The sequence below is a fragment of the Lolium rigidum genome, chromosome 3 (genome assembly GCF_022539505.1).
Source record: "Lolium rigidum isolate FL_2022 chromosome 3, APGP_CSIRO_Lrig_0.1, whole genome shotgun sequence".
NCBI lineage: Eukaryota > Viridiplantae > Streptophyta > Magnoliopsida > Poales > Poaceae > Lolium > Lolium rigidum.
In genome coordinates, this window is record NC_061510.1 from 357,537,762 (window position 1) to 357,562,578 (window position 24,817).

Consider the following 24,817-nt stretch of genomic DNA (forward strand, 5'->3'; position numbering starts at 1 on the left):
GCATAAACTGCCAAGACATACGCGGAATTTGCATCAGTGGTACCTTGATGCATGCAAGGAGAACATAAGGTACATCGTGGTGAATATACCATTTGAATATTACTACCGAAAGGAGGAGATCCATATTGAGATGAATAAACTCTGGCAGTTATTCAATTTAGAAGCCCTCGATAAATCTCTCATGAGTTGCTATTGCTTGTAAGTTGTTAACTACATATAAGTTCATTTTCATTCAGTTCATGTTCGTTTTCATTGCATATACTCATTATATCTTATGTGTTCTCTTATGCGGATCGAAGATCAGTGAATGCAAAAGTAATAATATTATCAATATTGGGTTTGTTGACCCAGATAAAATACATGTTGAAACGGTAAAGCATAAAGGCCAAGAAACGGGGGGAAACATACTAAGGTTTTGGGGGGAGTAATATTTCTGTGATTCAATATTGTTTCCTTACAACTACGAGTGAGAGTCTTAATGATCTTTTATGCACATTCAATTTTTCTTACTCGATGTTAAGTGTAATTCCTGACGTATATACATAACATGTGCAGCTTCCGCTGGATTCTACTAGACATTCAACCTGATAAGGGAATAGTTGAAGTAAGAGACCCACTGAGTAGAGACGTGGACGGGTTCCGCGACTTGCAGAAGTTGCTCCAAGTGTAATTTCCTTCATCGCCGCGCTATATCTTTCGTGAGATATCAATTAATTATCCACTCATTCAATCATTATTTTGCCTGGCAGGGCTTGGACAGCTTTCAAGAATCATCATAAGGAGGGTACATGGGCAGAGAAGCTAACATTTACTCATGTACCGTGCCCTCAGCAGCCACAAGGGACGAATCTATGTGGATACTACGTTTGCGAGTCCATTCGCATGTTAACCACTGAGAAGCAGAACAAAAATAAATTCAACGTAAGCAATAACATTCACAACTTTATTTATTATCGTCAATATTTCGTTATCGAGATTGATATAGTCATACTCATCTCATTTTCGTATATATGTCGACTTCATGCGGGACAGACTCCAACAAAAAGAACACCTACTAGGAATTGCGGAGGAACTAGCGGAACTTTTGGTTAGAGAAGTACTAAACAACAAAGGCTTGTTTAGTCCAAATAGATGCTCTACCTCCAAATAGACGGTCGTTAGTACCGCTTGTCGATCGTGAGCTACATGTATATATATATGTAAGGGGAATCTACATGTAAGGGGAATCCACTTTTGCTTCTAATATTTGTTTGATCGATCTATATATATATATATATATAATGAATGAACGTATACCACTTCTAGTAGCGTACAAATATATGCAACTTTTATTTTCGAATGAAAAAAATGAAATAACAGGCAGTCGGTGGCGGGGACGGGGGTGCTGCACCCCTCAAACCCTAAAGCAGCAGCGTTGTGCGCGCGCCACGTAGAGGGCCTTTTGTCGCGGGTGGTAATACCGTCCGCGACGAAAGGGTCTGTCCCCTGCGCGCCCCGCGCCTGCCACGTGGTGGACTATATGTCGCAGGTGGTAAGCGACCCGCGTCAAAAGGTGGACCTTTTATCGCGCCTCTTTTGTCGCGGATGACCACCCGCGACAAAAGGCCCTTACCACCCGCCACAAAAACCCTGTTTTCCACTAGTGAAAGTATGAACTAGCTACTCAAAAAGGTTAAAAAAAAACACTACAAATTGACTAGGATCAACGTGTCTACTACACATATGAGGAAATTAAGATTGTCGGTGTGTTAACGTGTAAAGTTGGATTCATGATGCATAAAAAAATATGATTACCTCAATATAAATTTTCCAATACTCTTGTGCGTAAGAATTTGAAGCACGGAAGCAATCAAGCAACAGAAGAAGAGATTCAGTAATCAATATTTCTATTTCTCTAAACATGAGTACGTACAAGTGTAACCGTATCAGCTAATTAAATCTTGATTCGACAGTCCCTTGATTATGAAATACATTTTGGCTTATAGTAGGAGCATATGAACCCGTTATCTTAAAATACATTTTGAAGTTTCAAAAAAATTCGAAATAAAATTTACATGTACATCTAGACATTTTATGTTCGTACACAAGTTTCAAAATTATTTTTTATTTTTTGTGTCTCCTTACAAAAGATAAATTTTGATGCTACAACACGACTACGTACAGAACATTTTTTTGTATTTTTTGTACATGCCACATAAAATGTTATTTTTTCACGAACAGTTGTGTACGAACATAAGATGTCGATCACAATGTACACCATAAATTTTATGTTAGAATTTTTTTAACATTTTAATTTTTTTAATTTTTTTGCATAATGGGTGCAAATGCTCCTATGAGCCAAAACGCCTCCTCCGACTTATACTCACCAACTTTGTTAACTCTAAATTGATCTCAAATCTACAAGTATGCTTTGATTTGGACCTCACACTAGAAACATTCAGCAATCGGATACGAAAGAAATATATGGTCATTATTCATTATGTGTTAATGCAAAGAACTAAAAGTTAATAGATATGGTCCTCAAAAAAGTGATTTTTTATCGAGAGAAATATCTGCGATGACTAGAAATTAAGAACCATGTTAAATCCAATACCATAGTACTCCAAGTATCTATAGACCATAGAAACATATTTTGCAGGAAATTTCAGATGTTGCCCTCGCATTTGCGAGGGCCACCTTGCTAGTTTTTCTAATAATAAAGCATATATAATTTGTCCAATTGCGGTTTACATATTTCAAGATATTAATTATTTGGTCATATTATATAAATAATGCATATATTATTTGATAATAATAATAAAAATAAATGAATAAAAACATAATTATTTAATGTTCAAGTCACTCACATTTTTCTAATAATAAAACATATATTATTTTTCAAATTCCGGTTTACAGATTTCAAGATATTAATTATTTAGCCATATTATATGAATAATGCATATATTATTTGATAATAATAAATGAATAAAACATAATTATTTCATATTCAAATCACTCACATTTTTCCAATAATAAAGCATATATTATTTGTCCAATTCCGGTTTACAGATGGTTTTTGGTTTCAAAAATACAGAAATGTGACACAATGATATAAGAGTTAATATGATTGATATGGTAGTATTTACAACAAGTTACAATCACATTCGCGGGAGCGCAGAAAGAACCGAGGAGTTAAGCGTGCTGAGGATGGAGTAGTGTGCGGATGGATGACCGACCGAGAAGTGATGACTACAATTTGACTACATATTAAGTGTAATTAATATTAAAAATGGTCCAAGTGAGAGAGTAACAAGTCAAATAAAATTAAAAAAAGAAAAAAAAGTAGAAAAGGAAAAAAAAAGGAAAATGAAATTAGGAAAATGAAATAAGAAAAATGAAAAACATTATTATTGAAAATAATATTATGTTACGTGCCGGGACTAAAGGTTCTCCAGCCCAAACTATGTATCACGGCCACGTGGGGGGCCATTTATCCCGGCTAGTAACGGCATGTAATGTCCCGGTTGGCATACCGGGACTAGCGCCCGTTACGGGCCGCTAGTGAGGTGCTATGCGCGTCGGAAGGGTCTGAGTCTTGAATGCCTCTATACCAAAATGTCCTTGAAGTTACTCCAACAAATATGTTAGGAATGCATCAGATGTCATGTTTGTACATCTTTCATTTACTTTGTGTATTTCCTTCTTACTATCTTGCTGCTCAAGTACTCTAGAGAACTTAGAACTCAAATTTGCATGCTAACCTATTCACCCCTTTAGTCAAAAATCATTGATATCACAGTACATATGAACTTAATTTGTAAAAAAGAGTGAAAAACATAATTATATGCTTTGGGAACATTATATATAACAAATCACCCGTGTAGGCATAGGTAGAACTGGTATTTTTTTGTAAACGTAGATGACCTTTTTGAGGCACATGTGGAAAATGGAAAAGATAAAATTGTACTATATATTACTATATTTCTTCGATAAGGAGAGAACATGGGCCAACTGATGCACATGCAAACAAGAAATTATTACTACGAAGCACCATTTGGTACAAAAAAAAATTATCGAAAAAGTTATGGCAGCCGCAATGAAAACCACGCACAGATTCAATGGGCAGTCATATAGATAGATGTTAGAAATTAGAAACTCGGTTGTAGCTTACATAGTTATATGATAGCCTTTTCATTCATAATTAAGATCGCAAATGGTTGGGAATCTATGGAGCTGACTTTCTAACCAATACCTACATATGTGAATTTTTATTTTCTCAAAATCCATTAATAGTGTTTCCATAAAATAAAAAATACAAACTTTATAATGAGCGTTGTGTTCCATTTTTGGTTTTCTATGGAGAGATACGGGCACCGCGCAGCTTTGGAATTGATGGTTAGATGGCAACTTTCTCCTTATCACTTGGCCATGTGACAAGTTGCCATCAGTCTGCTCCAAAACACGCCGCGCGATACATAAGGTTTAAAAATGACAGATCTGTTATATCTCAGTTAACTGAGAACTTTTTGAGTTTGAGTCATCCAAAAACATTTTAGAAGTGCAACTGAAGCGAGTTATTTTTTTTCTAAACTGCAATTGCACTTCTCCCGGTTGACCGAGACTTAAGAAAACCGCAGTTAACTGAGACATAGGCACCCCAAAAATAATGGTTTCAATCTAACAGCAACTAGGTTTTAGAAAACCCTTTTGCTAATTCCCGGTCAGCCGGGAATTAAGTTAGTTTCAGATCAACTCGACAACCGTTAGATTTGCATCGTGATTCATGCATACGAGAGTTACACATGGATGTGTATTTTGCACGTGCATCCTTTACCTTTGTTGCACGTGAATTACACATGAAACCAAGCTAATTTCAGGTTGACCAGGAATTAGCCGCCTCCTTTAGAAAATCCTCTCCGATTCCATGGAAGTCCATCATGGTTGCGTGGCATCTGATTTGTAACAAAAGCATAAGTACTATTACAAACTGTTTACTATGTATGAACCACTTTCCAAGTTCTCATCCAGACGAATCCCTTCTACACTGGATAAGCTTTACAAGCAATGCCCACTTTACATACTCTTCTTATGTAATACTCCCTCCGTTTCATAAAAGAAATCTTAACTCTATTGAAATGTGAATGTATGTAAACACTATTAATGTTTAGATACATTTAAATTTAGACAAAATTTCGATATCTTCAGTAGAACGAAGGGAGTAAATTACTTTTGGTCAGGCCAAATAGACAGATCATTCCAGCCGCAGCGGCTTGATCATCGTAGGGCGCAGACAAAGGACCCTCTCTTCAGGGTTATTGCATGAGTAACAATGATCCAGTTTTATGCTGGAGAGGATGAAGACATCGACATGGCAGTCTTTAGCTAGTTATCTCCTGCCAGACGGGCATTGATAAGGGGTTGCATAGCCCTGACGACAATGGTCATGTTGGGTCTGAAATCGGCTTCGTACTGCACGCAGAGCGCTGCCACCGCCGCGAGCTGGGCAGAAGAGATTCAGTTAAAAACAGATAGAGCATCAGCAAGCGATTCACATTCGAGTCAGTGACAACCTTTGCCACTGCTTTTGGTGGGTAGTCGCTGTTGAGGTTGGGATCGATGCACTCAGTGACCTTATCCTCAGTCAGTCGCGGACTGGCCTGTATCATCAGTGTCATACTCGACCGGATAGAATAAGCGTTCAACAAGATTCACAAGAGAGTAGAGTAGACTAATTAAGAGAGCAGGTGGAGTGTAAGTACCCAGGTGACGAGGCTCTGCTGGCCCTTTGGCATGGTGTGATCGACCGGCTTCCTCCCTGTGAGGAGCTCCAGGAGGACGACCCCGAAGCTGTAGACGTCGCTCTTCTGCGTGAGCTGGCCTGTCATGGCGTACTCGGGGGCGTGGTAGCCGAAGGTGCCGAGGACCTTGGTGGAGTTGAGGCGGGCGGTGGTGTCGGGGGACTGGCTGGTGAGGTTGAAGTCGGCGATCTTGCCGTCGTGGTCGTCGAAGATGAGCACGTTGCTGGAGCGGACGTCTCCGGCACCTTCTCGTGCAGGTACTCGAGGCCTCTGGCGGCGCCCAGGGCCACCCGCACCCGCTGGCTCCAGGTCAGGGTCGGCCCTGGCTCGGCGCCCTTTTGGCCGTGCAGGATGTCATAGAGGGAGCCGTTGGTGGCGAACTCGTAGAGCACGATGCGTTTGTTCAGCTCCAGGCAGTAGCCAAAGCATCTGGGTGAAGTGCTCGCTCCTGAGCCTGGACACCACGGAGAGCTGCGCGCAGAACTCGGCCTCCGGCTGCCCCGAGCCGCCGTTGTCGAACACCTTCACCGCCGCGGCCTCGCCGGTGCTCAGTTTGGCGCGGTACACGCGTCCGTACGAGCCTTCCCCGACCAGCGAGCCGGTGCCGAAGTTGCCAGTGAGACGGTTGAGCTCCGCCAGCGGGATGGCCGGCAAGTCGATCGGCATCACCTTGGCCGGCCCGACGTCGTCATTGTTCGGCGCGTTCGGCCCTCTCGGCTGCACTGTAAAAATTGCATTTTAGGACCAGGAACTAATTAGCTGGATCGAATCAGCATTCGAGTATACGCTCGTGGAGAAATGGAAATTGGAACGTGGACTACGATTAAGAACCTGGCGCTTGCGGAGGCGGCGTAGCCGGGTCGTGCTGCTCGTCCTGCTCGCCGACGCAGCACGACAGCCTTATTGCAAGAAACTGCAACATCCGAGAGCCGGTCTGGATGCTGGGCTAGCTAGACAGAAAATTTTGTCACCAGTCGATACGAACAACATAGATCACGTATATCAGCTGGCGATCGATGGAGGTACGTAGCTGACAAGATTGAAGCGGTCATATATGGTAGGTTCAGGCAAGAGAGGGCGAGGAGAAGGGCCAAAACCTGGTGGTGCTTAGGGGAAAGATGACTTGAATGTGGCCATTTGCAATCGTTCTAGGGTTGAAAACGGAACGGAAACGGATGGAAATATGTCTTATCATTTTTGTTTCCGCTTATCTTGACGGAATCGAAAACGAAATCAGAAACCGTGGAAACGAATATGGAAATGAAAATCACCGGAGATGATAATGGAGCGGATACGGGACGGATACGTTACGAAAATGAATATTTGTCACAATAAAATAGCGGCATATTACCTTGGTCCAAAAAGGCACGTATAACGAAGTAGACAACAAGACAAGGAATATCACTCAACTTCAACAAGCGGCAATTCAACATAAAGTACTACCTCCGTCACCAGTGGCGGACGCAGGAAAAAATTGGAGGGTGGGCACATCTCAATTTTTTTTTTTGCGCTGCTCCAATTGTGAGAAAAATTTGATAAATGAGCAATATATATAGCCAATAATTTGCTAAATGATGTTAACCCGTCAGAAAGAAATATAAATCTATATTTATTCTTTCTTCCTCAGTTTGCCAGAAACAAAGCCAGTCGCTGCAATTTGAAAGAAAGAAAAAACGTGTTTAACTCTCAACCATCATATGTTTTATAACCTTAATATCTTATCTAGTAAGCTGCTCAGCATGTTCGCTCTCTACTTCGCAGTGCACGAAACATGGAAATATGAACATACCAATATTTCACCTGTAATATAATCTTGATCCTTTTATGTACGGAGTAAAATCTTTTCTTGGTCCCCTCTGAACCATGCTAGCTCAGTCAAGGAAGACCACCGAGCTGGGCGTTGCACGGACAGAGGACGTTGGCCGGCGAACAACAACATATACTGGGCGGAAAGAGGGCGGCGACCGGCAAGGCAGCCGCCGGCCGAGCCGGAGCAGCGAGGAGCCACGGATTGACTTGTTCCGTCAGATCCCCAGAGACCGGAGGGGCGGCGGGGATGGCCGGTTGGGGGTGGTCAGGTGGGCCGGTGGGCAGGAGGAGGGACCGAGCCGACGAGCCGGGCAGCCGGCGAGGGCGCTAGGAGAGGCGACCGGGGAGGCATGGACCAGCAGGCATCGAGGGAGGAAGCAACCGCTCACGCGAAGACGAGACGCAGAACACTGGGTTGCTATCGATGAAAAGGTTTTTTTTCTGAGGTAGTTAGAAAAAATCTCAGATTTTGGGGTGGGCCACGGCCCACCCGGCCCACCCTGTGTGTCCGCCCATGTCCGTCACTAAGAGGGTATCTCAACTTTGTCCAAATTTGGATATATCTAGACCCAATTTAGTATCTAGTACATCCAAAATTTGAAAAATTTAAGACATCCTTTTTAGTGACGGAGGGAGTAACAGACATAGTTTAACACTTAGACAAGCACAAGTTCACATAAATATTTTTGCGTCGACACTAAGACTGTTCGTGGGCAGTCGCTTGGCCGCCTGATCGCTCGTCTTGTAGGAAGAAGCCGTGATCGCTGCGTTCGCTTGGGAGTTGGGACTAGGTCTTGTGGAATCGTCCCAAACAGAGATGAGTCGTCGGGAATTAGGCGGCTGTCTATAATTAGTAGGTGGCCTGCAGGGTACCACATGTGTATCAATGTTTCCTATTAATACATTATGTAGCATGGCACGAAACTGTTATGACCAATTGAGATATAATAATAATTACTCCTTACTATTTGTCTCTAGGGTACTATCTCCAACACCTCGCCTAAGCAACCTGCCCCACACAACCAAGAGCACATTTGGAACACCTGCATTGAGGTTCGATCTGCAATCCCCGTCACCCACACTCCCATGAGCCCCTCTGAGATTGAGAGGAAACATGCAGATCCTCCTCGCGTGCAACCACCTATCCATCTAGGAGAGGGCTTTCTCGGTGTCATCATGCTCGCTAAATGTTGCCACTCTGAAGATGGCCATCGCCGCCTGCAGAATTTGGATGTTGAGGGAAGATCATGCTTTGGAGGGGTTCATGCGTTGCACCCAAGCCCACCGGCAACGAAACGCCATGTTGAGAGGTTCAGATTGGGGATCCCAGCCCCACCATTCTCCTTCTCTGATGCCAACTCCACGCAACCTCGCCACAAGATAGTGGCCACCCTTCACGTCCTTCCTTTCTCTCCACATGAATTCTCGAATAATACCTTGGAACGCATCTAGAGTTTTGTTGGGCAAATCAAGGGAAAACATAGTGTGGATTGATCCAAATGTCTCCCTCCGTCCGATAAAAAAATCTCTTAATTTATCAAAATTTGGATGTATCTAGACACTAAATAGACAAAATTAAGACGGTAGTGATGAGTAAGAGGAAGTATTACAAATTCTTTACTATGTATCAACCACATTTCCAAGTGTTCATCTAAGACGATCTTCTGATAGATTTTACAAGTAATACCCACTTCACATATAATTTTGTTATGTAATGCGGAGTACATCACATTTGGTCAGGTCAAATAGACCGATCATTCCAGCCGCAGCTGCTTGATCACGGTATGGCGCAGACAAGGGTTACCTTGCTTCAGGGTTACTGGAAGTGGAATAATTAACTGAAGTTGCTGCAGTAGGAGAGGACGAAAGCATTGTCGTGGCTCTGTCTACCTAGTGATCTCCAGCCGGACGGGCATTGACAAGGGGCTGCAGAGCCTTGACGACAATGGTCATGTTGGGCCTGAAATCGGCTTCGTACTGCACGCACAGCGCCGCCACCGCCGCGAGCTGAGTGGAAGAGATTTCAGTTAAAAACAGATTAGAGGATCACAGAAAGCGATTCAGTCGAGTCAATGACTAGCTGTACCCACCTTGGCCACCGCTTTTGGTGGGTAGTCGTTGTTGAGCTTGGGGTCGATGCACTGCTTGACCTTGTCCTCGCTCAGCCTCGGAGTGGCCTGCACGATTATCAATGTCATACTCTATCAGATTCAGATAGAATAAGCGTTCAACGAGATAGAAGAGAGAAGGTGGAGGCAACGTACCCAGGTGACGAGGCTCTGTTGGCCCTTGGGCATGGTGTGATCGACGGGCTTCCTGCCGGTGAGGAGCTCGAGGAGGACGACCCCGAAGCTGTATACGTCGCTCTTCTGCGTGAGGCACCCCGTCATGGCGTACTCGGGCGCGTGGTAGCCGAAGGTGCCGAGGACCTTGGTGGAGTGGAGCCGCGCGGCGGTGTCGGGGGACTGGTTGGTGAGGTTGAAGTCGGCGATCTTGCCGTCGTGGCCGTCGAAGACGAGCACGTTGCTGGATCGCACGTCGCGGTGGATCACGGACGGCTGCACCTTCTCGTGCAGGTACTCGAGGCCCCTGGCGGCGCCGAGCGCCACCCTGGCGCGCTGGCTCCAGGTCAGGGCCGGCCCCGGCTCGGCGCCCTGCACGCCCTTCTTGCCGTGCAGGATGTCGTAGAGGGAGCCGTTGGTGGCGAACTCGTAGAGCACGATCCGGTTGTTGAGCTCCAGGCAGTAGCCCAGCATCTGCGTGAAGTGCTCGCTCTTCAGCCGCGACACCACCGACAGCTGCGCGCAGAACTCGGCCTCCGACTGCCCGGAGCCGGAGTTGTCGAACATCTTGACCGCCACGGTCTCGCCGGAGCTAAGCTTCGCGCGGTACACGCGGCCGTAGGATCCCTCCCCGACCAGCGACCGGGCGCCGAAGTTGCCCGTGAGGCGGTTGAGCTCCGCCAGCGTGACGGCCGGGACGTCGATCGGCAGCACCTTCGCCGGCCCGACGCCGGCCCGCGGCGCGTTCGGCCCTCTCGCTTGCGCTGCAAAGAACGACGAGATTGATCGACCGTTCAAGACCACGACCGATCGAAACGAATAGGCGTGGTAACATTAATGCTGCAACAACGCGAATGCTTGTGGAGGAATGGGAAGGAAATTGTAAGTAAGAACCTGGTGCTCGTGGCGGCGGCGTGGCCGGGTAGCCGGCAGGCGAGCCGAGCGGCTCCTCCTTCTCGCCGGCACAGCACAACATCTTCGATCCAAGAAACGCACGGCCGGCTACCTCAGCGTCCAAGAATGGCTCCAAAGGAAGGCCTGTCTGGATGTTCAGATAGCTAGACAGAAGAAAATTTGGTCAGTCGAACAACATAGATCACGTATGCCAGCTGCTGATCGATCGAGTAGCAGACAAGGTTGAACCGATCATATATGGTACTGTAGGTTAAGGCAAGAGAGGCCGGCCGAGGAGAAGGGCCAAAATCTGGTGGTGGTTAGGGGGAAGACGACTTGAACTGACCGACGCGATTCCCGGCGGCCGATTGCAATCCTTCTCGATCGGGTCTCGGCTACGTGCGGCCTGCGCAGATGATGTTGGCCTGCTGTGCTGGTGGGTTGCACTCAAAGATACCGATGCTTCATGGACGGCAACGAATCAGCGTGCACATCCTGTCAGGCACGTAGTACAATGGTTCTCAAAAGTTGGTTAGTTTTATGAGATTTGCTAGTTCCCAGCTAGCTAGCTGAGAAAGTTCATGGTTAGTCAAGTTCTGCACTGTTATATTGCATCGTGATTCGTGTATATGAGTTATAAGTTAGGTTGTAACTGGATTTTCTTCAGTTTCAAGTGAGTTGCAACTGAGAGTTTTTTAGTTGCAGGTGGGGATGACACTAAGAAAAAAATTATATTGACTGTTAGATTAGCTTCGTGGTTCATGCTATCAGTTGTAATATGAATTGCAACTAAGATTTGATAACATTATCTAACTGATTCTCAGCCCACTAAGAAAGACACACCCTAGTTTTATTTATTATCAGCTAAAAAGAAGTTGTTTAATATTCCCTTGTCTCAAATTAGATGTCATAGATTTGTTTAAATTTGCATTTATCTATCCACTGGAAACACGTCTACATAAATAAATATCTAGATAAATCTGCAATAAATAGTTTGGAACAAAGGGAGCAAACTAATGATTTGCTCTGACCAGAGCTGGAGCATTGTCAAATTAGGGCGTGATCGATGCATGCAACCGTTCCCGCCGGAAGCTTGGGACAAACTACCATATCAAAGAGAAAATTCAGGTCAAACTGATTGCCCACGATTGTGCCGCAGCTCGTTCCCCAACCCAACGTGCTCCCCTGCAACCATCCACGTTTCGGTAGCGACGCTCTTGACCTTACCTTTGCCTTTTTTTTATTTTATCATTATCACAAGTTGTTCATCAGCCAACGACGATTAGAGGGACCTGCATTGGTCAAAGGCAGGGAATGCTGGGTTTCAGATCACCACGATCAGCTGCACGTTTCGGCTCAAATCCTATAACAGAACGCAGTGCCGTTTCTCTTTTGGACACGCGAGTACACAGGACGTGTTCAGTCAGAGATTTGATCTCGTTCGACCAAAATTGATGCCCACAAACTAAGGGTGTCAGGCGACGCCGGATGAGGGATTACATTTACACTAGCCCTGCACTAATTTTCATCTGATTCCATACCAACTTTTGCCATGATTTTGCTTACGCGGGACGCCGCTTGCAACCTTACTAGAAACGTTGTACACTTTGTACATACCAAAATACTCCGACCACTACACTGCACATATTAACATTAAGAGAACATAAAGAATGCTCAACAGGAAATTAGAGGGCTGCATTTGTCAACCTTGAGTAAATAAAATATTTATATACAGGAAAAGAAATCCAAGACGACATTACATTGTGGAATTAAATACAAAGAGAACTGTGCTTCCACAGGGCAGGGGTCATGTCCCGGAAAGCTTATATATACAGATTTTGAAGTGCAATGTACACGATGGCACGCCATCTTAGTCTTGACCTCGGGCTTTCACGCCATCAAATTCCTGACGCTCACAGCTCAAGCTGCTTTCTTGCTCTTGAATTTGTTTGCGCACAAGATGTACACCGCAAAGTTCAGAAAGCTGAGCCCAGCGAGTAGCCAGAAGAAGTAATCGAGATGCCCTTCGTTCAAGTTGTCAGGAATCCATCCATGGTTTCCTCCCCTTGTTGTGAAGTAGGCAACCATTGTCAGAATGAATGCGCTGAGGTAGTTTCCGAGCGCTGTGGTCAGGAGTTGCAGCGCACTGCAGAGGCTTCTCATGGCATCCGGTGATTGGTCATAGAAGAACTCGAGAGCTCCGATGAATGTGAATACCTCTGCAGCACCAACCAAGAAATACTGAGGAATCTGCCACAAGATGCTCAATGGAACGGGGACATTTTGATCCACCAAGTGCATCTCCCTGGCAATGGCCAGCCTTTGTATCTCAAGGACTGCAGCTGCTGACATTGCTAGGATGGAGATTAGCAAGCCAATGCCCATCCTCTGCAACGCTGTAAAGCCCCTCTCGTTGCCAGTGAACCTCCGAGCGAGTGGAACCAAGACGCTATCATAGACAGGAACCCATATAATGACACTAACCACGTCAAAGGTGGATAGAGATGCTGGAGGAATTTTGAATGAGCCGATTGATGGATCAAGCACCATTCCTTGTTCCACAAACATGGTGGAAATCTGAGCATAGACAGCCGAAAACACAATAGTCGTTGCCCAGACAGGGAACATCCTTACCAATATCTTCAGTTCTTCCACCTGGGTGACGGTGCACACTCGCCATGGGTTGTTGAAGCTATCATTTTTCACATCAAGATCACTAACTGTAGCCGCCTTGTCCAGGCATCTGAAACAAATGCCAGTTAGGCTATTACCTTCCACACAAATTTAGAAAAAGGAGGTGAACAGATTCACAAAGACAAAAGGCCATATCAAGTTTTAAAGTTAAATTTATCAAACTAAATGTTAATAACATAAAAGAATCAGCAACTAATAAACTCAGAACTTTATTTGCGTAGATTTTAAAAGGTCGATAAACTGCCTGGGGTTATGGTGCTATGTTATGCTCTTCTGAGAAATTTTAGCTCAGAAAAAGACGCACCTGAGTTCATCAGTGTGCTCCAATTGCCGACTCCCTTCAATTGCTGAAACCCCATCAGGTAGCTCATACAGGAGAGAGCTGTCCTCTGGAACGGGCACATTCCACTTGCGCAAGGTGGCAGCAACTACCTGACATACCCGTGTGATAGGACTACCACCTGGTTTTTGGAATCTATAGAGCGAAGTGCCAGAGAAGAAGCTTATAATGGCCAGCCCCATGAATACTGTTGGAATGCCAAAGCCTAGTCCCCATCCTAGGTTGTCTTGCACCCAAACCAGAAAACTGCTTGATATAAGAGCACCGATGTTTATGGAAAAATAGAACCAATTAAAGAAAGACCCCTTCTGGACTCGTTCAGCTGGATCTGTATCATCAAATTGATCCGCTCCAAAAGATGAGACACATGGCTTGATTCCACCAGTACCAAGCGCAATCAGGTAAAGACCAAGAAAAAAGACAGTATATTGATAAGGATCGGCTGGTGGGCAAAGGGATCCTTCACAGGATGGAGGAATGAGCGCGGGCATTGTTGCTGAAAGAGTCAGTACTGACATCCCCTACAGTTAAACCATGATGTCAAGATAAGATATTAACCATGTCATACGAGAATTCAATATAGCAGTTCAGATATTAACATCTACGGACCAAGCTGGCACACAAAGAATTATATGAATACTATTCACATAGTAACATGCAGCTTTCAAAATTATTCATACATGAGTTGGTAGACTGTATCAGGATATCTAGTGTGAAAATGATGAATCTGGATACACCATATCAAGTCATGCTATTACTCTAACTGCAGTGGAGAGGATGAGAATTTCTCCTCTAGTAGCGCATACATGCATCTTCAATTTGAGGGATCTATAAGAACTCATGCACATGATTAATCAGTAAACTTCAGCAAAGATGACTTACGATGAAGTATATCGTGGAGAACGTTGCAATCGTCCAATACCTCCCCCAGTATGCATCAGCCAGGATAGCTCCAATAAGGGGAGTCAAATAGCAAGTTCCCTGCCATGTAGTCACATTTCTAGCAGCAGAGGCATTACCATCATGCAGCTTTTTTGTCAGGTAAGTGACAAGGTTTGTCGAGATGCCATAATAGGCCAACCGCTCACAGCATTCATTACCTGTAGGTTGTTTATGATAGTTAAATTACGCTTATAACTATAGCGGATGTAAACAAAAAAAATGTACTTGGGCATTACTGCAGAAAATCACCTAGGATGAATGGGCATGCCCTCCATCTACCAGTTTTCTCCTTCACGACACGGTTTCCGGAAAAATCAACAGATCCATCTCCAGTGTACGTAAGTTGGTTCGATTCCTGAAACCGAGAGTATTTAGCGTGCCATGTCATCAAATAAATAGTTACAATGACAATATAGGGCTTTGACAGTACTTAGGATTCAATGTGCATTGATAGATAGACTAGAATCACTTAATGTTAAGAGAGTAAGACATAAATGTCATTTTATGCTTATTGATTAAGATAGACAAAATCCAGGGTAAAATTTTGGCTGTGATAATTTCATATGCAAAATAGAAGCAACTGTGGCACTATTCTCCATAAAATTGTACTGTGGGCTCATAACTCCCATCAGCTGCCTTAACGAAATTAAGACAACATTACCGGATCTTTTTTATCCATACTGTCCACTATAGGAGTTCAGTGCCAATAAGGTAAGGCTTATTTAGGCCCTACCTATGTACAAATAAGACCAAAAATGAATAATACTCCCCCTTGGTGAAAAATTGGAACTAGGTCTACTAGGCTGTCTATTTGACTGAATACTGGTGCTAGGTACCGTCGCCTGTTAGTGGAAAAACTAAGTACAAGGGCGGGCGTGTACCCCGTACAGTCGATACAAGGTGAGCAACCTGATAGAGTGATGGGTACCGTTTTAACTAGTAGTTCCAGTACTTTGTGAAGTTCATACATGGTTTGAAAATAAGCTGATACAAAACGGTAGGAAATCCCGATCTAACAAATTTAAGTTAGGATTGGAGCCCCGAAACTAGCACATGATGATATGTCAACACCACCGGAATCGAGATACCAAGTCATCGAGAAGGGAAAATATCCCCTTCCAATTTCAGAGCCGTGGTGGGGAGGTAGTCGTATCGAGCCAACATTCCATACTCTTTAATCCTTAATCAAGCAATCTACAGTTTCCACTTAAATTTATGTAAACACGCTCTGTCGTGCATCAAGGAACTACTATATATCTTCTCCAAACACCATCGGAACAGATGAACAGGAGCACTCTACGCGACGCATCAACTCACCTCGGGAGTGGCGAGGAGCCCCTGCTCCAGGGTGGACTCGCCGTCGGCGCGGACCACCTCGGCCATGGACGGACGGCGAATCCTCAACCCGGTCCGGTCGTCGTCGGCGCAGGAACGGCAGGTACAGGTTGGGACGGTGGGTGTGGGTATGTGTAGTTGGATTAATAGGAGGGGAAGCTTGTAGATCTGGATTCGTAGGGTCCAATTCCAAAGTCCAACCGGAATCAGTGTAGGGCACGGCACCCGCACTGCGGTTATTCTTCGGGGAAGGAGTTTGGTCTGGGAAGGAATCTGAAGCAGACGAGTGTGGTCCGGCCCGTAGTGAAACGGATAGGATGAGGATTGCTTCGTAGGAACTTTTTTTCGAGTGAGAAGTTTGTGGCAAAGTGATCCTGTTAATATAAATAATCGAAACTCATATCTCTGAACTTCAAGGAATTCTGAAAATAATTGTGGATGTAGCCACTAGACAGTCTCACAAACATGCACAATATTAATTTGAAACAATTCGTATTTTAAGCTACACAAAAATAACACGAGTGTGGATCTGTGTATACTGAACAACGCATATTTTCAAATCTTCAAAAAAAAAAAATCAGATTTTATCTTTTTATAGTCCATAACAAAAATAAATCTGCATTGAGCTTTTGCATTATTCTTGGATGCACTACACGGTTTGATTTGATCTAGATACGCATTTAAATTTGTAGGTTCGCTCATTCTAGAATGATAAAAGAAGTTGCACCATTTAATTTGAAATGGAGGGAGCATCGTTCACAACATTAAAAGATATATTTTTTTAAGCTTGTAAATATTTTTCATTTTTTAATGTAAAGGATCTCTCGAGAAAAAGAGACTCTTCACCTTTTTCCGCTTAGAATTACCAATATCACTCCATCACTCCCATGATTTAGTGCAGTTTATGTGGGTCCCACTTTCGTTGTTTGGTGCTACCTCTGGCTCCGTCAGTTGGAAAGGCTCTTGCTATACCTGGGCATACATCGGGTCGATCCGGGCTTCAAGGCGAGCCAAAGAAAGCCCAACGTTGAAAAATTAAACCCAACCAAAAATCCCGAAAGCCCGGCGTGCTGGCAACTTCCTTAATGAACCCAACTGAGAAGTCGAGGAGCCACTGCCCTCCGGGCTAAATTTTAGGCCTAGGCCCGAAAATATTGGGTCGGGCTGTCCATGCCAGGTGTGGTTCTTGCTATCCTCGCCTCCTTGGGGTCTAAAGGTTAAAACCTTTGTGCAAGCTCTTATTTTGTTTTGAATGATAGCAGTCGCTTAATTCTCACTAAACACACCAAATAGAGGCCTACAACCTCCGTTCGAAAATAGGACTTAACCTTATTCGGATACGGATGTATATACATACTGAAATGCGTTTAGATATATCTGTATCTAGGAGAAGATGATTTATTTATTTTCAATATGAGGGAGTGCCTATAGTTTATTTTATCATCATAGTGTAGTCTCTTATCTTAAAATTTACACTAGCAATAAGAAAAATATAATCCTTCAAATGTATCTATACCATGGAAAAAAATAGCGCGCTATTTCGGCGCTAATAGCACGCTATAGCGTTTCTAGACATGCCACGCTACATCATTTCGGCGCTAGCGCGCTATAGCACGCTAATAGCGTATTTTTCGACCGACGCTATTTTGTTATAGCGCGCTATTTTTTTCCTTGATCTATACATTGTTTATTTAAATTTAAATAAACTTGCGATGTTCTTTTATGGACGGAGCCAGTATAGAGGAACCCACTTCAAGCTTACCGCCAATCAACTACTGACCGAAATCTGCTTTCCTTATAAAACAGAAAAAAACGAAGCAATCTCACCTTATCCAAACCCTGTCCTGAACCGAACAAAACATCGCTCCAGGAAACGTACCGGGAGCGCTAAAGTAGCCGGAAAAGCAACGATCTCCGCCAAAGTCAGCAAGTAGCTCACCCCGGCACGTCATGGCAAAGGCCTTCGGCGAGTCAGGCCGGCTTATATATGCACTTTTCCTGTTCTAAAAATGGCATACGAGCTAGGCGTCACAACCACCGGCCGCCGGTCTCGGGTCTCCGGTGACACCGACCGAACGCGCGGCGCCACCGGCTCAACCCCCGTGTGAAATTGCCTCGTTTCTGCTCGATCGTTCTATAGAGGACGCACCCGCTGTGTGCTGTGACTGACGAAGTGAAGAATGATGCTGCTTGTCAAATTACCAACCCACGAGTCTACGACCCGATACTTGGAACGTGTACCTCCTAACTATCATCATGTGTGCTTAGTTGGCTTACACGCTCAGTCAAATCACTTTCATTTTCTGAATGAAGCTACATCTCTGACCTCTCCCAGCTGTTTTGTAACGAGAGTTGGCCTGTACAGTGCCAGAAACGAGAAATACTGCGGCTCCTGAACTGTGTATACTGTCAGGCTATCCACCTGCGTTATCGTGTGTATTCGTGAAGTAATACTGTACTACAAATTATGGGGAAGACTTACGTAGGATCAAGTTTTAGATGGGATCTATCCGATGCTTCATTCTTCCCCCGAAATTAATCCTGTTTCGAGAATTTCATCTTCTTGAGAGAAGTTCTTCTAAAGATGCTTGGCATCTCCCTCAGTCCCACAGGTCTATCTTGGTTACTCGCATCCTTTTTTCGCATTGAGAGATCTTGTTTCTTGAGCCATGTTTTCTCGGGTCAAGGCTGAAATCATGTTATGCATCTAGTTTAGTTGCCAACAATCTATTTTCAGTTCATTTGTGCACTTTGTTTGACTGGCAACAAAGTTGGATTTTGGGTAGTGGCATGGAAATTTAGTTTGTTTAGTTGCATACGGTTTGGTGGTGTGGTAACCACTTCTCACAGGTAGTGACATTACCACATACTACTCTGAACTAACATGCAATATATGAAACTAATGTGCAGCATATCAAACTAACAGGCGACACTTAATTAAAGTCGTTTAGCCATAGCTACTACAAAATAACAATTCTTCGAGATGTTACCTAGCTAATATAAGATAGGAGTTCAGCACAGTATTACTGACGTACTAACAAGTACATGTTATACACACAAATAGGGATAGTTCATAGCATACAGTGGCATGACAATCATCTTCTTCTTCACTTCCTCCTCTTTGTTATCTCACATAGCGTTAACCCACTCCTTCCTCTTGTTCTTCGAGGCTTGATTATCATTTCTACCAACACCATGGCCACCATCAGTGTCGTCACGCGTCAAGTTAGCCTCATTTGAGAAGAATTCATCAAGACCCCACCCTAAGATCCAGTTGTGCAGAATGCAACATGCAAGAACTACCTTAACTTGGCTGAGAAAAGTATGGAATGGTGTCGAGGGTACTCCTCGGCAATGCCCACCTTGAGAGGCTTAGGGTTGATGGAATCCTGCATGCTAACACGAGACATCGGATATGATACGTCTCCAACGTATCGATAATTTCTTGTGTTCCATGCCACATTATTGATGTTATCTACATGTTTTATGCACACTTTATGTCATATTCGTGCATTTTCTGGAACTAACCTATTAACAAGATGCCGAAGTGCCGATTCTGTTTTCTCGCTGTTTTTGGTTTCGAAATCCTAGTAAAGAAATATTCTCGGAATTGGACGAAATAAAAGCCCGGAGGCCTATTTTCTCACGAAGCTTCCGGAAGTCCGAAGGAGAGACGAAGAGGGGCCACAGGGGCGCCAAACCCTAGGGCGGCGCGGCCCCCCTTGGCCGCGCCGGCCGTGGTGTGGGCCCCCGTGCCGCCTCTTGACCTGCCCTTCCGCCTACAAATAGCCTCCGTGACGAAACCCCCGCACCGAGAGCCACGATACGGAAAACATTACCGAGACGCCGTCGCCGCCGATCCCATCTCGGGGGATCCTCGGAGATCGCCTCCGGCACCCTCGCCGGAGAGGGGATTCATCTCCCGGAGGACTCTACACCGCCATGGTCGCCTCCGGAGTGATGAGTGAGTAGTCTACCCCTGGACTATGGGTCCATAGCAGTAGCTAGATGGTTGTCTTCTCCCCATTGTGCTATCATTGTCGGATCTTGTGAGCTGCCTATCATGATCAAGATCATCTATATGTAATTCTATATGTTGCGTTTGTTGGGATCCGATGAATAGAGAATACTTGTTATGTTGATTATCAAAGTTATGCTTATGTGTTGTTTATGATCTTGCATGCTCTCCGTTATTAGTAGATGCTCCGGCCAAGTAGATGCTTTTAACTCCAAGAGGGAGTACTTATGCTCGATAGTGGGTTCATGCCCGCATTGACACCGGGACAAGTGATGTAAAGTTCTAAGGTTGTGTTGTGTCGTTGCCACTAGGGATAAAACATTGATGCTATGTCTAAGGATGTAGTTGTTGATTACATTACGCACCATACTTAATGCAATTGTCTGTTGTTTTGCAACTTAATACTGGAGGGGGTTCGGATGATAACCTGAAGGTGGACTTTTTAGGCATAGATGCAGTTGGATGGCGGTCTATGTACTTTGTCGTAATGCCCAATTAAATCTCACTATACTCATCATGATATGTATGTGCATTGTCATGCTCTCTTTATTTGTCAATTGCCCAACTGTAATTTGTTCACCCAACATGCTCGTTCGTCTTATGGGAGAGACACCTCTAGTGAACCGTGGACCCCGGTCCAATTCTCTTTACTCGAAATACAATCTCATCGCAATACTTGTTTCTACTCGTTTTCTCTCGCAAACAATCATCTTCCACACAATACGGTTAATCCTTTGTTACAGCAAGCCGGTGAGATTGACAACCTCACTTGTTTCGTTGGGGCAAAGTAGCTTGGTTGTGTTGTGCAGGTTCCACGTTGGCGCCGGAATCTCCGGTGTTGCGCCGCACTACATCCCGCCGCCATCAACCTTCAACGTGCTTCTTGGCTCCTCCTGGTTCGATAAACCTTGGTTTCTTTCTCGAGGGAAAACTTGCTGCTGTGCGCATCATACCTTCCTCTTGGGGTTGCCCAACGAACGTGTGAAATACACGCCATCAAGCTCTTTTCTCGGCGCCGTTGCCGGGGAGATCAAGACACGCCGCAAGGGGAGTCTCCACTTCTCAATCTCTTTACTTTGTTTTTGTCTTGCTTTATTTTATTTACTACTTTGTTTGCTGCATTATATCAAAACACAAAAAAATTAGTTGCTAGTTTTACTTTATTTACTGTCTTGCACTGTATATCAAAAACACAAAAAAAAAAAAAAAAAAATTAGTTACTTGCATTCACTTTACTTATTTCATCATGTTTCCTTTTAATTTTACTACAAAGAACATACCGGTAGGACGTGGGTCTATAGTCGGGAGAAATAATATAGAAGAATTCTTCAACCATGTTAGTACCATTGAAAATTTTGAAGATAGACACTTGATAGATCTTGCGCCTACTTATGAAATTGCTGCTGCGCATTTAGTTCGCTTGTTGGAAACTAAATTTGTTAATCTTAATCCTATAATCCAACACATGTTTTTCACGCTTGGTGATATGGAAGAAGGGGAAAAGAAAGATTTTGTATTAGAAACCCTTCTTAGAGAATTTGGTGGTCTAGCAAGAGAAGCTAGAAAGGTGTTTGCTAAATTTAATATGCTTGGTTCTCCTACTAATTTTGTTAGTCTCCTTGAAAAGATGGATATGGATAGAATAAGATACACTAATAATATTGATGATGGAGGGGAGATCAAAGCACCAATACCATGTAAGCTCCTAGCTATGAATGATGCACTAGAAAATAACTATGCTTGGCTTGTTCCTGAAAATTTGTTTGATGAGAGTAGCACACCTAAGACTAATGAAAAGGGAGATGCTAAAACTTATGTATCTAATATAATATGCCTAGTTGAGAAAACTCCACACCTCGCTGAGAATGCTTCATCCTTCGATAATACTTGATACACACTTTCTGCGCCTAGCTGAAAGGCGTTAAAGAAAAGCGCTTATGGGAGACAACCCATGTTTTTACCTACAGTACTTTGTTTTTATTTTGTGTCTTGGAAGTTGTTTACTACTGTAGCAACCTCTCCTTATCTTAGTTTTGAGTTTTGTTGTGCCAAGTTAAGCCGTTGATAGAAAAGTAAGTACTAGATTTGGATTACTGCGCAGTTCCAGATTTCTTTGCTGTCACGAATCTGAGCCCACTGCCCTGCAGGAAGCTCAGAAAATTATGCCAATTTACGTGCATGATCCTCAGATATGTACGCAACTTTCATTCAATTTGAGCATTTTCATTTGAGCAAGTCTGGTGCCATTTTAAAATTCGTCAATACGAACTGTTCTGTTTTGACAGATTCTGCCTTTTATTTCGCATTGCCTCTTTCGCTATGTTGGATGAATTTCTTTGATCCACTAATGTCCAGTAGCATTATGCAATGTCCAGAAGTGTTAAGAATGAGTGTGTCACCTCTGAATATGTCAATTTATATTGTGCACTAACCCTCTAATGAGTTGTTTCGAGTTTGGTGTGGAGGAAGTTTTCAAGGATCAAGAGAGGAGTATGATGCAACATGATCAAGGAGAGTGAAAGCTCTAAGCTTGGGGATGCACCCGGCGGTTCACCCCTGCATATATCAAGAAGACTCAAGCGTCTAAGCTTGGGGATGCCCAAGGCATCCCCTTCTTCATCAACAAATTATCGGGTTCCTCCCCCGAAACTACATTTTTATTCGGCCACATCTTATGTGCTTTTTCTTGGAGCGTCGTTTTGTTTTTGTTTTTGTTTTGTTTGAATAAAATGGATCCTAGCATTCACTTTATGGGAGAGATACACACTCCGCTGTAGCTTATGGACAAATATGTCCTTGGTTTCTACTCATAGTATTCATGGCGAAGTTTCTCCTTCGTTAAATTGTTATATGGTTGGAATTGGAAAATGATACATGTAGTAATTGCTATAAATGTTTTGGGTAATGTGATACTTGGCAATTGTTGTGCTCATGTTTAAGCTCTTGCATCATATGCTTTGCACCCATTAATGAAGAAATACATAGAGCATGCTAAAATTTGGTTTGCATATTTGGTTTCTCTAAGGTCTAGATAATTTCTAGTTTTGAGTTTGAACAACAAGGAAGACGGTATAGAGTATTATAATGCTTTCAATATGTCTTTTATGTGAGTTTTGCTGTACTAGTTCATCCTTGTGTTTGCCTCAAATAACCTTGCTAGCCTAAACCTTGTATCGAGAGGGAATACTTCTCATGCATCCAAAATACTTGAGCCAACCACTATGCCATTTGTGTCCACCATACCTACCTATACTACATGGTATTTTCCCGCCATTCCAAAGTAAATTGCTTGAGTGCTACCTTTAAAATTCCATCATTCACCTTTGCAATATATAGCTCATGGGACAAATAGCTTAAAAACTATTGTGGTATTGAATATGTAATTATGCACTTTATCTCTTATTAAGTTGCTTGTTGTGCGATAACCATGTTTACTGGGGAACGCCATCAACTCATTGTTGAATTTCATGTGAGTTGCTATGCATGTTCGTCTTGTCCGAAGTAAGGGCGATCTACACCGAGTTGAATGGTTTGAGCATGCATATTGTGAGAGAAGAACATTGGGCCGCTAACTAAAGCCATGTTCCATGGTGGAAGTTTCAGTTTTGGACAAACATCCTCAAATCTCTAATGAGAAAAGAATTAATTGTTGTTGAATGCTTAAAGCATTAAAAGAGGAGTCCATTATCTCGTTGTCTATGTTGTCCCGGTATGGATGTCTAAGTTGAGAATAATCAAAAGCGAGAAATCCAAATGCGAGCTTTCTCCTTAGACCTTTGTACAGGCGGCATAGAGGTACCCCTTTGTGATACTTGGTTAAAGCATATGTATTGCGGTGATAATCCAGGTAGTCCAAGCTAATTAGGACAAGGTGCGAGCACTATTAGTACACTATGCATGAGGCTTGCAACTTATAAGATATAATTTACATGATGCATATGCTTTATTACTACCGTTGACAAAATTGTTTCATGTTTTCAAAATCAAAGCTCTAGCACAAATATAGCAATCGATGCTTTTCCTCTATGAGGACCATTCTTTTTACTTTTATGTTGAGTCAGCTCACCTATTTCTCTCCACCTCAAGAAGCAAACACTTGTGTGAACTGTGCATTGATTCTTACATACTTGCTTATTGCACTTATTATATTACTCTATGTTGACAATATCCATGAGATATACATGTTACAAGTTGAAAGCAACCGCTGAAACTTAATCTTCTTTTGTGTTGCTTCAATACCTTTACTTCGAATTATTGCTTTATGAGTTAACTCTTATGCAAGACTTATTGATGCTTGTCTTGAAATGCTATTCATGAAAAGTCTTTGCTATATGATTCAGTTGTTTACTCATGTCATACACATTGTTTTGATCGCCGCATTCTCTACATATGCTTTACAAATAGTATGATCAAGTTTATGATGGCATGTCACTCCGTAAATTATCTTTGTTATCGTTTTACCCGCTCGGGACGAGCGTAACTAAGCTTGGGGATGCCGATACGTCTCCAACGTATCGATAATTTCTTGTGTTCCATGCCACATTATTGATGTTATCTACATGTTTTATGCACACTTTATGTCATATTCGTGCATTTTCCGGAACTAACCTATTAACAAGATGCCGAAGTGCCGCTTGTCGTTTTCGCTGTTTTTGGTTTCGTAAATCCTAGTAAAGAAATATTCTCGGAATTGGACGAAATAAAAGCCCGGAGGCCTATTTTCTCA

The 24,817-nt window shown here is 43.4% G+C and overlaps 2 protein-coding genes and 1 pseudogene across 2 annotated transcripts; all 3 read right to left on the minus strand.

The window, feature by feature from the left end:
• Positions 1-5,019: 5,019 nt before the first annotated feature.
• On the minus strand, positions 5,020-6,699 carry LOC124697281 (annotated as a pseudogene).
• Positions 6,700-9,476: 2,777 nt separating this feature from the next.
• Positions 9,477-10,844, minus strand: LOC124697283 (probable protein kinase At2g41970). Its single transcript, XM_047229896.1, has 4 exons — positions 10,763-10,844; positions 9,851-10,632; positions 9,677-9,763; positions 9,477-9,593 (listed from the first exon to the last, which is right to left on the minus strand). Exons 1-4 carry the CDS (start codon positions 10,842-10,844, stop codon positions 9,477-9,479), a joined length of 1,068 nt encoding a protein of 355 aa, XP_047085852.1.
• Positions 10,845-12,436: 1,592 nt separating this feature from the next.
• Positions 12,437-16,350, minus strand: LOC124704119 (protein NRT1/ PTR FAMILY 8.3-like). Its single transcript, XM_047236357.1, has 5 exons — positions 16,056-16,350; positions 14,988-15,093; positions 14,679-14,896; positions 13,761-14,317; positions 12,437-13,505 (listed from the first exon to the last, which is right to left on the minus strand). Exons 1-5 carry the CDS (start codon positions 16,119-16,121, stop codon positions 12,683-12,685), a joined length of 1,770 nt encoding a protein of 589 aa, XP_047092313.1. The 5' UTR covers positions 16,122-16,350; the 3' UTR covers positions 12,437-12,682.
• Positions 16,351-24,817: the final 8,467 nt, after the last annotated feature.